Source organism: Falco punctatus (assembly GCF_963210335.1).
Source record: "Falco punctatus genome assembly, chromosome: 16".
Classification (NCBI taxonomy): domain Eukaryota; kingdom Metazoa; phylum Chordata; class Aves; order Falconiformes; family Falconidae; genus Falco; species Falco punctatus.
In genome coordinates this window covers 4436655-4451952 of record NC_137596.1, presented here as the reverse complement: position 1 = coordinate 4451952, position 15298 = coordinate 4436655, and the positions used below count along the sequence as shown (strand labels likewise).

The 15298-nt window shown below is 52.3% G+C and overlaps 1 protein-coding gene across 3 annotated transcripts in view; it reads right to left on the bottom strand.

The window, feature by feature from the left end:
* Positions 1-15298, bottom strand: part of LOC308054234 (protein CEPU-1) — a 457457-nt gene that overhangs the window by 338268 nt on the left and 103891 nt on the right. Inside the window, exon 1 of one of the 3 annotated variants that reach the window (XM_080366691.1) lies at positions 13677-14211. The exons of the other annotated variants lie outside the window; for them this stretch is intronic. Coding sequence (XP_080222817.1) covers positions 13677-13752 — 76 coding nt within the window. The 5' untranslated portion in view covers positions 13753-14211. Of the gene's footprint in view, positions 1-13676; positions 14212-15298 lie in introns of those variants that run through there. 3 annotated transcript variants of the gene reach the window in all.

Below are 15298 nucleotides of genomic sequence, written 5' to 3'. Positions count from 1 at the left end.
TGAGCTTGTTAGGTGCTATATAATTGCTAAATATTATCATCTCTGCAGGTACAGCAGTTTGTTAGGGTAATGATAATGATTGACATTTCCCTGGCATCTTTCATCCCAACCAGATCCCATACTACTCTATTATAAAACACTGCTCTGCCTTGGTTCTCCATATGTCTCCAAACTGTCAACAGGATCATAACTGGCTCAGTGTTGCCAAAAGAAATAAAGGCACGAAGTCACTCGTGCAAGTTCACAGGACGTTACCAGAAGCAGAGCGAGGATCAGTTCAACTTTACCCTCAAGAACGCAAGCTGCACAGGTATGCACGTGGTACAGAGATACACAGACTCTACTTCAACAAGGACATGGAGCAAAGCTGCAAGAAGCAGTCCTGTAAGCCACCGCAGCACTCAAAAACCTCCCTAGTCCATCCCCGTCCCCCTCTCCTGACAAGCCAGCAGTAGGTACCACAGCCCAACCACCACTTTGAACAATATATTCCAGGGACAGCAAAGCAGAGGGGCCATGGAGTGATTAATTAGAGACTATCAGTTTGGGATAGGTCTCTAAATTCTCATTAAGTCAGGTGCTGAGGCATCGCACATTAATCCAGAACATTTCCCCTTCGGCCCAAACAAATAAATAACTCTTGTATAATTCAGGGAGAATTGGGTGGAGCCATCTCTCCCCCTCTTCTCTGTCTCTTTCCAACCAACCAGTGAATAAAACATCGCCCGCAAATCTATTAGGCTAATTTTAAATCCTGACAATTTAGCAGCACTTCAGCAAGATAAGAGCCATTTATTAAAAGCCACAGTTCATTAAGCCAAATGCTGCTGGCGTATTTACTCAGAGAAATGGGGCTGGGCTTGGCTCTCACCAAGACCAGAAGTTCCCAAAGCAACAGGAGCGATCCCGTTTCACCCAAGAAGAGAGACCAGTAGGAAACTTCGCCCACCCTGAACCCAACAGGGCTGCACGTGCTTCCCGCTGGAAGGGCTGGGTGTCGGCGCTGCCTCAACCCACCCTGCTGAGCATCGTGTGGCTCCCAAGCAGGAATCACGGGATGCTCCAAAGCAGGAGTCACGGGATGCTCTGCAGGTTTATTACCTAGGGCTATGAAAAGCTTCCAGGAGCTCCATCAGAGCAGCAGCTCACACGGTGCCATGCCTTGCAGCAAGCTTCCACGAAGCCATGCACCACCACACCGGGGACTGCTCCCAAAAGGATCGAAAGCAGAATCCGGATCAGGCACACACCACTTTGGACCCGTTCCTGTTAGTGGCAAGCACAGATTGACTTCAGAGCAGGGACAATCGCTTCTACAGCGAGCCAAGAGAGGGCTATTTAAGAGGAGCTGTTGCTTGCCAAAAGCTACCAGATTGCACCCGGAGCTTTCCTTCCTCCAAGCTGCCGCCTGACATCTCCGCTAAGCCCCTTTGCTCTGCCGCCGCATGGGCTCCCGGAGAGTCTGGGGCTGTGACAATGACAGCGGGTGCTTTGGGACACAGGGAGAGAACTCGGGGCTTCCCATTTCCAGGGTGGCAAGGGGAAAGAGGAGGTGGACTCAGCACTGCCAGCAGCCCTGCTGTTTGTGAACCATCATTTTTGTTAACCTTCATGAGGGACAAGTTTGACACTCCACCCAAACCAAGATGCTGAGGGGCCACGACAACTCCAACCGCACAACCCCAAGCTGTGCATGCGCCCACCTTCTGCCAAAGCAAGTTTTCCCAGCAAAGACGTGCCGGAGCACAACCTGGCAGAGCACACACGGCCCTGTCAAGCTCTGCTCCCCTCCAGGAACCGCTCGCTGCACAGTTCCCTGCCGTGCTCGGGTCTCGGCAGGTACGGAGCGATCGCGAGGGGCTCAGTGGTACCCGAGGGAAGGCGCAGTGCCAACATCACTGCGAGGAGCTGGCAGCAGAGGGCAGTGAAGAAATCCCATCTCGCAGAGTTTGTGAGTGTAATTCATTCCAGCGGGAGACATCCAAGAGACTTTATCAAGTGCAATTGTCCCACTGCGCCTTTCACCTGCACACACTTGCAAGACAGTCTGGAGTCACTACAGAGTCTCCCTTTACAGTCAGAGCTGAAAGGAGCATTATAAAGGTGAATTAACATTTAAAAAGAATGTAAAAAACCCAGAACTGTTCTAATGATGATTAATGGGAAGCTATAAGGGAGGCCGTGACCTCCTAGTGTCATTAAATGGATTGGCAGGTTTCTGAGCATTAATTATAAATAGCCACAGGAGTTTGAGTGCTTAGCAGAATGATGATAAATCCATGACACAGGCAGAGAGACAAGGAGCCAGGAGCACAGGAGAACACGTGCCTGCATGTGCACACACACACATCTCAGCACGCAAGAAAACAGCGGTTTGCATGTGTTACATGCAGGAGAGAAAGCAAAAAAAAAATGTGGAAATGAGTCCGTCTGAACATGCTTCTGTGTTTGGGTGGATAAGAGGATGGAGAGTGAGAGAAATGGGCAAATGATAAATTAGGCCTTGCCAGTCAATCACATTTTCTAAATGCTTTATATCCCAAAAGCTATAAAAGCAATATTCCTTTCTGGCCTTATTGGAGCCATTTCTGTAAGGCAATCACATCTGTTTCCTCTGGGATTTAAGCTGAACTATGCCTTGGCGCTTTTTTTTTTTTTGCCTTTTTTTTTCCTCCCCTTTCTATTTACTCTCTAGCCTGCTACCAAAGAAGGGTCAGCGCATGCATACAAATAGGGAGGAGGAGTGAAAAACAAACAACCCCGAAGCAGTGGCCAGCGGTGATGAACAGACAGAAAGGGGCTGCAAAACTTCTTCAAATCCCCCAGCCCATTAGCAAAGCGATGGTTGCAATAATCAGGGGCCGTCTGGATTTCGAATCAGTCTGCTCTTCCAGTTAATGCTTTCTTTGCTTTAATGTGCATTATTCCACGATTGCATTGAGATTATGTAGAGCTGCATCCCAGGGCACTGCTGTGCATTACCTCGGATGTGCCGACCCGCCCAGCCTGCCTGGGATTTGTAGCAATGGGCATCACTGTGCCGCTGGCAGCTGCGCTGCTCTTGCAAGAGCCCTTGGAGAGATGCTCACCAGTAAAAGCCCAAATCCCTCTCTGAACACAGAGCTGCACAAGTGCATTTGCTCCACGAGGCAGGAGGAGAGTTTTTGCAGGGCTGTGAAAACAAGAGTTCGTGGCAAAGAGGATCAGCAAACTGTTGGAGCCCTGGGATTGCGGGTCTGAATAAATACAGGGGATGAACGGAGCCAGGACCTCAGCCTCATTCATGGTCTCTCACAGCCAGCCGCACCGCCTGCGCAGGGGGAAGGTCCCTCTTGCTGCCAAGGAAGAGAAAAGGCTCCGGGTGACATGCTGGAGGGGCAGAGCCCCAAGCCTGGGCACCCAGACCCCCCCCACAGCTCCCAGACCGGGCACAGCCCTGCACCAGCAGCCGCATCCCACCGCCCAGCCGCGAGAGCAGCCCCGCTACCCAGCCACCGGGCACTTCCATTGGGATTGGGATCCCCGTTTCCTCCAGGATTTTGGCCAGCTGCTCCTTCAGCTTCTGCCAGCTTTATGGGGAAGCAAAAGCACAAATCAACCCCCCCTCCACTGAAATTAAAAACATCCCCGTTTCCATTTAGATTTCAGTACCGTTTCCCCGCCTGGCTCTTCCAGGGGGAAGCATCATTTCAACTGACTGGAAAATGGTGGTGAAGGAACAGGTTCCCCATACAATTTTCTTCATATCCTATTAGTTGCAATACAATTACAGTGAATACATCAATTCTTAGCCCCAGCAGCTCCTAGAAAGAGCCACCTATTAAAAGCTGGCTTATTAATGGAACTGTACATCCAGGATTAATCGGGCCATGTTGGCCATTTCCATTTCTCACTCCACAAGTGCTTTTGTTTGCTTAATAGGCTGAAGTAACTTGAGAATGACACAACTTAGAGCTTCCCCCATTTGCTGTGCATATCGCCAGCAAATTTAATACCACTTTCCTCTCCGGCATTGCTGTGGGATAAAACCTGGCACGTGCCACCAAGGAAATCCACGCAGCAGGGCGAGAAGGATGAAAAGGGCCTTTCTGCCTTTGACAGAGCCCACAGGAGGAGACCCCGATTTCTCGAAGGCTTTAAACCCCCACAGAAACTTGCAACACCAAAAAGCCAAGAGCCAAAGCGAGCAGGCTGAAGTAGAGCCAGACCAGCACCGTGACATCACCCCACGAGCACTTTGGAAGCCTCCAGGTGCCCCAAAGAGCATCACCCCCCACCCAGCCAGGCTTGAGGGTCCCCCCCATCCCTCCCCAGGAAGCCCCACCAGGTCACAGCCCCATTCCCGGCCATCATCCCCAAAGCCAGGACCACTGTCTCTCAGCACAGATATTCCCGTGGCAGCAAAGTCAATGCATGTTGAAGCACGGTAATATAGTATGACTTTTCCCTTTAATGGAATTTTTCTAGCCCACTAGGAAAAAAAAAAGACTCCATTAGCCATACTACAAAGGCTCCTACTTATTAGTATTTTAGAACAGCAGCAAAAACATTTCTTGAATCTAATTATTGCTGACAAATATGAAAATTGAAATCAAAGTTAAATTTTCAGCTACAGTGCCTCATACGGCAGCAGCTCGCTGGCTCCCAACTATTGCATCAACACATTTATTCTGCTGAGAAGGCTGCAGAGATTGCCCCCCCCCCCCCCCCCTCCAGCCCACCCCTCCATCTTCAGGGGCATTAACTCTGACATATTCATCTCAACAGCTGGGGCCGCATAACTAACTTCATGTTTACCAGTCACACGCAGCCAACAGATCGGAGCAAGGCTCGCAGGGGCTGTAGAAGGAGGGAATAAGGCTTTTTTTTAAAAAAAAAAATATATTTTTATTGATTCCAACTTTGCTCTCTCCCACCCCCTTCCAACCTGATCTCAAGAAGGAGGCGCTGGGTGATTTTAAATTCCTCAAGATAGAATATCTAGGAGGGAGGGGAGAGTGGTGGGGAAAAAAAAAGCCTCGTCAACATATTTCCTTTCTCCTACCTCCCCCCAACATACTGTAAAAATCAATCCCCTTTGTCATTTTGCTCTGCTTGTGTGAATGTTTAATGGCTGTCGAGGGAGATAATGATTGCTGCTAGGAAATTCATTTCAGATTTGCTATTTATAAAGTACTTGGTGCTCAGGTGGGAAATTAACATAAGGAAGGGGGAAAGGGACCGAATCGGGGGAAAAAAAAAAAATAAATACGCAGCAGGCGAGGAGGGATGAGATGCTGCGGGGCTGGCTGGAAAGGACCAAGGCCCCAAGAAGGATTTGGATCTGTTTCCATCCCTCCTGGGACAGAGGGAAAAGCCTTGCAGAGAGCGGGGATGGCCATGCTGGGGACATCGGGGTGTCCCCAAGCACTGCCACCCCCTTCCCGGCAGGCACCCCTGCATACAAGGGACACAGAGCCGGGGCTATTAGCCCAGCAGCTGCTGGCTGCCAAAGCCACCAACGCTCCACACACATCATCAGCCAAAAAACCTCACCACCACCACTATTTGAACCCCAGCATCCTCTCCAGCCTCCCACCCCGGACCCTCACCCCTCCAGATGAGCCACAAACCTCCTTCAAGTCCCCCCCTCCCCACAAAGCCCAACAACTTGTTGCCACTGATTTGATTTTTGAATCCCGGGGAAATTCCTGTCTGTGATACAGTGGGATCCCGTACTGCCAGCGGTACGCACACTGCCATTGAGTTGCTAATTCCTTGTCTCAGAAGTTGCTTTTTCACTTTCTGATTTCTCAATAATAGGCTTGGTATGAATCCCTTAAGCTTCTGAAACAAGCTGAAAACCGCTTTTCCAGCCATTTACATAAACACAAGTGGATCAGAAGGAATAATCATAGTTTATGCATTATTTGGGGGCTTTGGAGCCGGCTGCTAATGTGATGTCAGGTTTTGAAGCCCAAAACGTACAATGGGAAGCAGTGATGCGCAGAAAAGCAGCGCAAGAGGTAAACAATAAATACAATTTTTTAAATATTGGCTTCAGTGACAACACGGTTTTGGCTTCGCCACTGCCCCAGCCTCTAGTGGATCCCGCTCCTCACCAGCCTTGTTCCAGAAAGGGCTTCATTAAGAGAGATGTCACTCACGCTAAATCCAAATTCACCTCTTGCCAGCCAGCTCCTGTGCCTTGGCCCACTATCAAAAACCCCGGTGCTGGCTTTGGGGACTGACTTCACACCAAAAAAAACAAAAAACCCTCCAACACAGGCACCCTCTGATCTATAAATACCATCTGTCCCGCAGAAAGGGAATAAAAGCTAGAAAACAACCAAACCAACCCAGGAACTTAGTGCTATTCATTAGATAACTCCTACAAGAGGAGGGGGGAAAAAAACCCACTTAAATGGCAAGTTAATATTACAGTATTAATGAACCTTGCTTCGCTTTAAGTGCTTGTCATGCTTCCAACGAGGCAGGTCAGATTTGGCTTTCAAACCAGTTCTTTAAATCAAGAATGCCATTTCTGGCAAAATCGAAACATTAGCAGAGGATCTGTTTTGAAGTAATAACAATAAAAAAAATATCTAACAAGGGCTCGAAGACTCCAGGCTCTTTTGATACTGCTGGAATACAGCCTTTGGATCTCTTTTTTTTTGTTTGAAATCACAACTTCGTACAAAAAGCTTCTGCAAGCTCCAAATCAGAACAAAAAAAAATGCTTCAAAAATCAACCCTTATTTTTCCCCATACTTTGCTTTCACTGGGAATTTGCGATTTTTCTGTTTTATTCCATTTTGGAATAAATAAAAACCACACTCTGCTTCATTTCTAATATTACACAATTTCCTGTGGCATTTCCTACTTCTTCGCAGCTGCTGTGTCCCATTGCAAGTTGCGGGAGGATGCAAACTGGCCAGGCGGGATGAGCATTTGTGGGTTCACAAGCTAGCTTAGAGCTTCACGGCGCTGGGCACCCCACAACCACACGGCAGGGGGCAAAAGGCCCCATTTTCAAGGGAAATCCAGGTTAGCCAGACCAGACAAGGGAAAAAAAACCTGGCTGGTATCTTCATGGAGTGCATGGCCAAGCCAGGAAGGGGACCACGCAACGAGGCCAAACTGCAGCAGGACCCACGTCCCAGTCCAGGACCTCCACGCTCACAGCATCTTTTTCTGCTCCCTCCCACCAAACCCCTGCCAAGCAGCCGCTCCCACCCCCCCTGTGGCTCCAAGAGCAAGCACTTGGCATGAGCCCTAGCTGGCTGGGGGGCTAGAGGTGCCCTCACACAAGGTGCTGAGCACCCTCGTGCTGGGATCCACCCACCTCCAGAAGGTCCTCAGTGCTGACTTTTGAGCCTGGCAGCTGCTACACCGCTCCATCCCCGTGGGATGGCGGAGGATGCTGTGCCAGCTTCCATCACCGCCTCCCCCCCCCCCCCCCCCCGTGCTTTAAAGGAAATCCTCCAGCCACCAGTAATTTATGCACCTTGGGTCCCCCGGATCCTGGCTTCCCGCTGCTACAAAGAGTCTCAGAACCGCCGCTCCCTGCTCAGAGGGTCTGCTTCGGCTCCCCCTGATTAGTAAGCAAAGCATGCAGGAGGTGGAGGAGTCGGAAGAAGGGAAAGCAAGGAGAGGAGGATGCCAAGAGCCGAGCACTGTCTGTAGTGGGAACAGTCAACAGGACAAGGGGGTCAAGGGGTCAATTAATTTACAACAGCTTTCAGCATTGGACATATTAACTGTAAGCGCATCAAAAATCCATGATTTCCTTCTTGGCGGGAGATAACAGAGCACAGCGGAGGCAGCACCTCTGATTTATTATTAACCAAGAGCAAGGTGCGCGCTTCGGGAAGGAGGAGGGAGGCAGCTAGCTCCTCCAGGCTAGCAGCCACAGCTCCAAACATGCTGGGAACAAGGGGTGCGTGATACCTGGAGGATGCACCAGCACCCACAAAAGAGTTGGAGGCCCCTGGGATCAGGGTGCCCCAGGGGGTGCAGTGACAAAGAGCCTGTCCTTTGTAATTATTTCCCGCCCCCCCCCTCCCCCAAAAAAAAAAGCTACTAAAGGCATAGAAAGACTCATGTGCGGGAGTGCAGGACGCTGGCTGAAGATGGGAGACAGCAGTATGGCTTAGACTCCCACTGCCACATCCTAGGATCTGGCACCTTGCTCATTTTGGCCCCTATTTGAAACCAAGAGCTCAACTCCAAGTCCGAGTTGTGGCTCCAAGGCAGCTGCAAGCCTTTGCCGTGAACATCTGAGTGATCACGTCTGAGTCCCACCGAGTCTAATGGGAGATTTGCCACTGCGCATCAAAAGGAGCACTACCAGCAGCCCCGGGGGAAAATTTAAAAAAAAAAATAAAATATCATATTTACCCTCTTTAAAGCTTTGCTCTAGTAAGGCATCCTCTCAACTGGGGAACAAGCAAAGAAAATTTTGCCCTTTCCTATTATTGAAGTTTGGAAAGATAGATGCAACAGAGTTTATTTTCTGATCCCCATGGCGAGAAAGATACTCTCCACGTGGTGCTCTGCAGGCTGCTGAGGAAGGCTGGAGCCCACCTCTGCCGTCTGACTGCGAGTTGCCTGGGAAGCAAGCTGGTAAGCTCTCCCCCTCCACCTCCACCCTGGTTTATCACAAAAAACAGCAAGCCCTGCTTGCTAGCTTGACCTAGATCTGTCAACTGATCAATTTTTTTCCCCATAGGGAAAAATAAAATGGGGGGGGGATCACAATATGGATATTTTTAAGCAAAAGCTGCAAGAAAAATACATGAAGCAGACTCTTCCAATATTGAACGCACTCATCTCATTCTCAGATCAGGGCTGACACAAGAGGAAGACAGAAAAACCATTAGCCAGGGTTACTGTGGTCAAAATGCCTGGACAGATTAAAAAAAAAAATAGCTTTTGCTGAGTACTAGGACATCCCAGAACTGGCTGCAGCCTCCAGAGGATCCAGCACCACCAAGCCCTGTAAAACAGGGATGGTCCCCATCATGCTTCAGAAGTTTAGTTCTAGCAGAGTTTTGTTTGGGTTTTGTTGTGGGGTTGTTTTTTTTTTTTTTCCTCCAAGCTCACAGCTACCACCTGATAATTTTCTGCTTGTCAAACTCCTATTGACCTCCTCCGGAGCAGCCCGTTGGTCCCACCCCAGATGTGGGGACTGGCCCATACCTCCTTGGCCATGCAGCCCAGGTCTGCCCCACGTACCGGCAGAAGCCACCTTCTTCACGCCTGCGTTTTAAAGGCAATAAGCAGTTGCATATCCTTAAACATGTGGCGGTGTGTATGGGACCTCACACATCTCTCTACTCCACCACCGGGGCTCCTAAAGCTACTGCAACTCCAGCACGGACCAACTCCAGCACACCTTATAGCATGGTGTGGTGGGGAATGTATCTCATTACAAATGAGAACGCTTGGATAAGTTCTCTCCACATACGCAGCACAGAGCAACCACAAGTTCACTCCTCACTATATTCTGTCAGCCCACTGCCACCAGCACCAGACCAGCGGAGGGATGCTCCCAGGGAAGCATGAAATGAAATGCATGAAAACCCCCACGTGCAACACCACGCAGGGCACCCACAATGAAGCCACCGACCAAACCAAGATCCCAGGCACCAACCCAGCTGGTTTAGGTGCCATCCCACTTGTTTTGCACACCACCACCTGCTTCCAGAAGCATCTTTCTGCTTGGGTTCCCACTTACTCTGTGGAGTCTTAAAAAAAGTGCCAATTAACACCATGCAGTGGCCTGATTTCCAGAGGTGCTGGATACCTGCTTACAGCTTCGGTGAAAATCAACAAGAATGACAGATGTTCAGCAACACTCCAAATCAGGCCATTGAGTAACCAGAGCGCAGTCCCCTCCTTTTATATACTACATATAACTGGGTTATCTAATCATGTAGGTATTGATTATTACTGTTATTATCTATTAAATAGCTATTTTCTGCTGTTGGGGTGAATATCACATTTTATTGACCTGCACAGTAACTATTAACCACCACGAAGCCACATCTAATATTTTCCCGGGGGAGCAATAAATCCGGGTACTCACAGAAAGATGTCGATACACGTAATTTTTCTTATACACATTCATTAGCACAATTACCTCCTTCCACTGCCAAGTCTCCCCTCCCGCCTCCACCGAGAAAGTGCCCTCCCAGGACGCACACCCCCAACCCATGCAGTGCTCCCCAATCCTGCCCTACCCCAGGGGGAGCGACCGACCATCCCCCTCCCCATGGATGCATCTCCTGGCCAGATCCAGCCTTTCCATCCCATGTCTCCAGTTGGGAGTTATCTGCAACCCAGCCACATAATTCTTTTGGATGAGGAACGCTCCGTGTATGATGTTGACATATGCTATTATTTTACATACCTATTTCAGTTTGCATGCTTATTAGAATAAGGTCTTTATGCTAATTTGTAAATCAAATTCCCATAATTCTTGGCTTACTGATGCTAAAGGCCCAGCTAAATCTTCTATGACCTTTTAGCCCGGTTAATCCTTTTACGCATGGTTGAGTGAAGAGTTTTCTTCTCTCTTCCACTCCCAAGCACCGAGGTGGGATTTCTGCACAAGTCCTCCTCTTCCTCAAGAAATCCAGGTGGGTGCGAGTCAGGAACACACAAGACCACCTCTCTACTTCAAAATATGGAAAGAAGGAAGCGAAAACACCGCTGCTGGGTCCTTAAACACTGTAGATATTCGCTGCTGCTGTTTAAAGAAAAATCCTACAGAAGAGATACCGCGAACACAATGAGAGCTGTGTTGCCAAATTGCTGCTCATCTCCCAACGCTCAGGGCTATCCCAGCCCTCTGCAGCCTTCCTCTTCCCAGCTCCTTCCCCCAAGCCATGGCTGGGTCCTTGGCTGGCTCTGCCCTTCCCACGTGATGCGATGGACACCTGCATCTCATTCCCATGGAGATGCAGCACCCAAGCAAGCCCCCTCATCTCGCTCTCTAGCACCAACACCCCATAATAAACAGCTCCCTTGGGAACGGTAGCATCACCGGGCACTAAGCCAAGCTGGACCTTTCGGGGCTCAGAGGGCTCCCTCCAAACAGCTACGACACAAGAGCTCCTGTCACAGGGGCACGTTTCCAAAAAAACCCAAGAGTGAATCTGCAGAACTTGGAGGCCCTGTGGCTGTTTGCACAAACGTGGATGGTCAAGCACTTCAGAATTATCCCACTTCACGCTCCGCTTTACACTCAAGTATACTCACAAACCACTTTTCTTATTGTTTGCTTGGCTGTAAATAGGTAAATGACCTGGAGTATTGATAAACTGCTGCAGAGGGCAGCACAGATCTCTTGAGCTATTTGTAGTAGATTTGTGCAAAACAAGGTTTTCCTACACGACGATGATAATTTTTGCATTTTCAAACACAAGCCAGCTCTGCTTTGGTATACCAAGCGCAAGAGAAAAGTTAGAAAACAAAAAAATACTGTGGCTATCCAAAGAGTTCACAAAGCAGCAGCACCGTACTGCTGGGATTTGGCATGCTGGATATACCACCTTTGTGACTGAACGACCCCCCCCAGATTCTCAAAACTCCCTTAGAAAGTTTTTTCTAAAAAGCAAAATCACTTCTGCTAGGTAGTTTTAAAAAAATTAATGACTCATTTAAATACAATTACGCAAGAAAACCTCCCAGGGAAACTCCTTCCCTCTGACAACCCAGCACACTCAGCTTCTCCCAGCTCAAAAAAACCCCAAACTTTTTTGTGCAATGCTTTGCCCAGCACCCCACAGTTCAGCCCCTAGTCCCCCCGAGACCATGGCACAACGAAGCTCCCTGCTTTTCCCCCACCTCAGCCGTGACTCGGTGACTTCTGGCACCCGCACCAGATCCCTGCAAAGCAGGGGGCTCGGGGGATTTTTTGCTTGGGGAGGCAGGGCAATCCTCCCCACAGCTATGCCATCTGGGAGAAGAAAAAAAAAAAAAAAAAGAAAAAAAAAAACCAACTACTTTCTGATCTGTAAGCTTTGATGGGAGGAGGGAGAGGAAGCATGAGAGATGACCAGAGGCAGGGAATAGGACTGCAAGGAAGCCCAGTCAGGAGCCAAAAAGCAGACATCCAATAAATAAACAAATAAAATAAATGAAGCACAAATTCTGAGCAGGAGAAACAAGGAGGGAAGGGCAGCTTTACCCCCCTCCTGGGGAGCCCCAACCTTCCATCACCCCACCTGGGCTCCCCACAGAGGCAGCAGCACAGGGGTTGGGGGTCCCAGCCCCAGGGACCCGCCTCGGGAGCCGGGGGTGCAGGGATGCCAGCATCCCGAGCAGCAGGAGCAGGAAGCAGCAAGCCTGGGAGAAGGAGAGAGCTTGAGGAGGGAAAGAGGGAGGAAGGCGAAGAGGAGAAATGCCTTGGCGTGTGATGTGCATGCTAAGCAGCCCGTGCCGGTCGATATGACAGGGGTGGCTCTCCGCAAGAGCGGGCCCAGCCTGCCCAGCAGAGAGAACTTTGAGCAGAGATGGTGGTTGCCCACCTCCCCCCGCCCCACCAGCCCCCTGCCCCACGTAGCCAGAGGTTTCACACCCCACCGGAGGGCTGCTGCACAGCACCTCAGCTGATGGGGGACCCAGCAGGGCTGATTTGGACATACGGGTGCCCACACCCTCGTCCCCAGCCCTCGGTGGGCACCGGGGCAGCACAGAGGGGCCTGGCTCCAGCTGGTCCCTTCCCCCCCACTCCCCGACCCCGTGCAGAAGGAGGCTGCATCCAGCCCCCCACGGGTACATGCATCCCCCGCGGGGTACATCCAGCCCCGCAAAACCCCGGGTACCACCCGCTGAGCACGGCCGGCGGGAGCATCTCCCCTTCCCCGCCGGAGGCGCGCCCCCCCCCTCGCTCCCCCAGTGCAGGATGCGGCCCCATCCTCCCCTCCCACGGAGGGAACCCCGCTCCCACAGCCCCTCCAGATGGCTGCGAGGAGACTAACGCGAGCTGACAGGCTCGGTGCTCTCAGCCAGATGGGGCTGGCTCCTGCCCCCTCCTCTCCCCCCTTGTTTTTTTTGCTCTTTTTCCCCCCCGCCCTCGCACAGCGCGGGGTGGGGGGGGCCTCGCGAAGCGCCATCCCCCGGGACAGGGGGGAAGGCAGCCGTGCTCGCCCGGGACAAGCTGGACAAGGACTTCCCAAGTCCCCAGCCCAGCGGGCAGGAGCCGGGGCTGCACCCAGTTTTTGGGACGATCTTGCAGGCAAAGCAAAGGGTGCTGGTGGGGGGGGGTGGGCTGCACAGGCACACACACCACCCCCCGCACCCAGCCTGTTGGATGCGTTGCTCCCGCGGCAACTAAGTTGAGATGGCAGAACCGTTCGGCACCACCACCCCAAAAAAATATAATAAAATCAGTTGAGGGGGGGTGCTGCGCCATGGGAGAAGTGTGTGTCCCCCATCCCAGTGCACCGCGGGGAGGGAGCACGCACCGGCAGCTGCCGCCGCACCGTACCCGCATCCGCACCCCCCGCAACTTAGCGGCGGGCTGGGGACCCTCTCCCAGCTCTATCCCCGCTCCGAGGGGGGTGTCCTCACCCCATCCCAGCCCCCCGTCCCCCGGCAGGGTGCTGCCGTGGGGCCGCGCACCCTCCGTACGCTCCGGCTGCATCCCCCCCCGCAGCATCCCCCGCAGCATCCCCGCCCGACCCTACCTTGGGAGAGGAGGAGAGCGGCCATCCCGGCGAAGATCACCCAAGAGACGGGGTGGTGCATTTTCGCCTGGGCCATGTTTCACCGCGGGCTGCGATTCTCTCCCCTCCTTCCCCACTCACTGCCTGGCGGGGAGAGGTTTAAAATCCAGCGTTTCCCAGAGCAAAGCGCAGGAAGGGGGAGGGAAGGGGGGGGGGAAGGAAGGGGGGAGGAAAAAAAAAATGTAAAAAAGCACCGCAGGGTGAGGAAGAAAAAAAAGGCAAAAAGGAGGAAAAAAAAAAGGGGGGGAGGGGGGGAAGGGGGGTCGGAAGGGGTTGCAAGGTGCGAGGGACGAGCGCTGCCGTGCCCGCCGCTCCGGCCCGCACACGCCGCCCGGCTGCAACACGCCGCCGGCCGCGCAGGCAGCCCTGCCCCGCGCCGCGCTCATTGGCTGCGGGGCCCCCCCCGCACCCCCCGCATCGCGCACCCACCGCCCCCCGCAGCCGGGACCCCCGGCAGCCTGGACCTCCCGCCGGCAACGGGCGCCTCCCCTCGCCCCCGCAGCCGGGACACCCGGCACCCCCCACACCCCCCCGGCAGCGGGCACCCCCCGCCCCCTCTGGCACCCACCAGCATCAGGCGCGCTCCCCGGCCTCCAGGAATATCACACATCCCCCTCCCCCTCAAAGGGTATCAGACACTCCCCTCCCCGCCACCCTGGTACCCATCAGCATCAGACGCCCTTCCCCAGTATCCGACATCCCCCAGCATCCAGCACCCACCAGCATCAGACAGCCCCTCCAGCATCAGCCGCCCCCACCTGCGCCCCCTCCAAGCATCCAACACTCATGGGTATCCTCACACACACCCCCAGCATCCAGCACCCACCAGCATCAGACATCTCCGTCAGCACCCGACCGACCTCCAGCATCGCACACACCCCCACATCTGCACCCCCTCCAGCATCCAACACTCATGGGTATCCTCACCCCTCCTCCAACATCCATTCTGGGGGGCTCCCCTGCCACCCCCATCCCAGCACTGCACCCCCTGTGAAAAGGGGGGGGGTGAAAGCCCCCCCACGGGGTGGCTGCAGCACTGCCGTGCCTCAGTTTCACCACCTGCATGATGATGATGGGGGGGAGAAGCCTTCATCCATCCCAAAAGGTGCTGCGCCCAACTCTGCTTTCGGGGGGGCTGGGGAGAGGCCAACAAGCCTCCTCCTCCTATAGGGCTAATGCCATATGGAAATTGCTCTAAAAGCAAATTTAATAGGGAATAACTCAATTTGTAGCAGCAATCTACTTTCACTCCAGATCAAAGCCTTTCTCCCTTGTGCTGTCGCCACGCTCATCTGATTCCTCACAACCACCTCCCGCACCAAGCAGCATCGGGGCCACTTGCCCCCTGCCTAGCCTCAAACACATTTGTGTTCACTCCTCACCACGTGCCAATTTTAGTGCTTATTTCACAATGGAAACAAAATAGACCTTTCTCCAACTCACAACGCCTCCAAAACCACCCCTACCCATACCCCAACCCAGCATCAAGAGCGCAACACCAACATGCCTACATTGAAAAGGTCCTCAAGACCAAAACCTTAAATTTTTTTCAATGTTCATCCAACATTATTATCATTACAGAC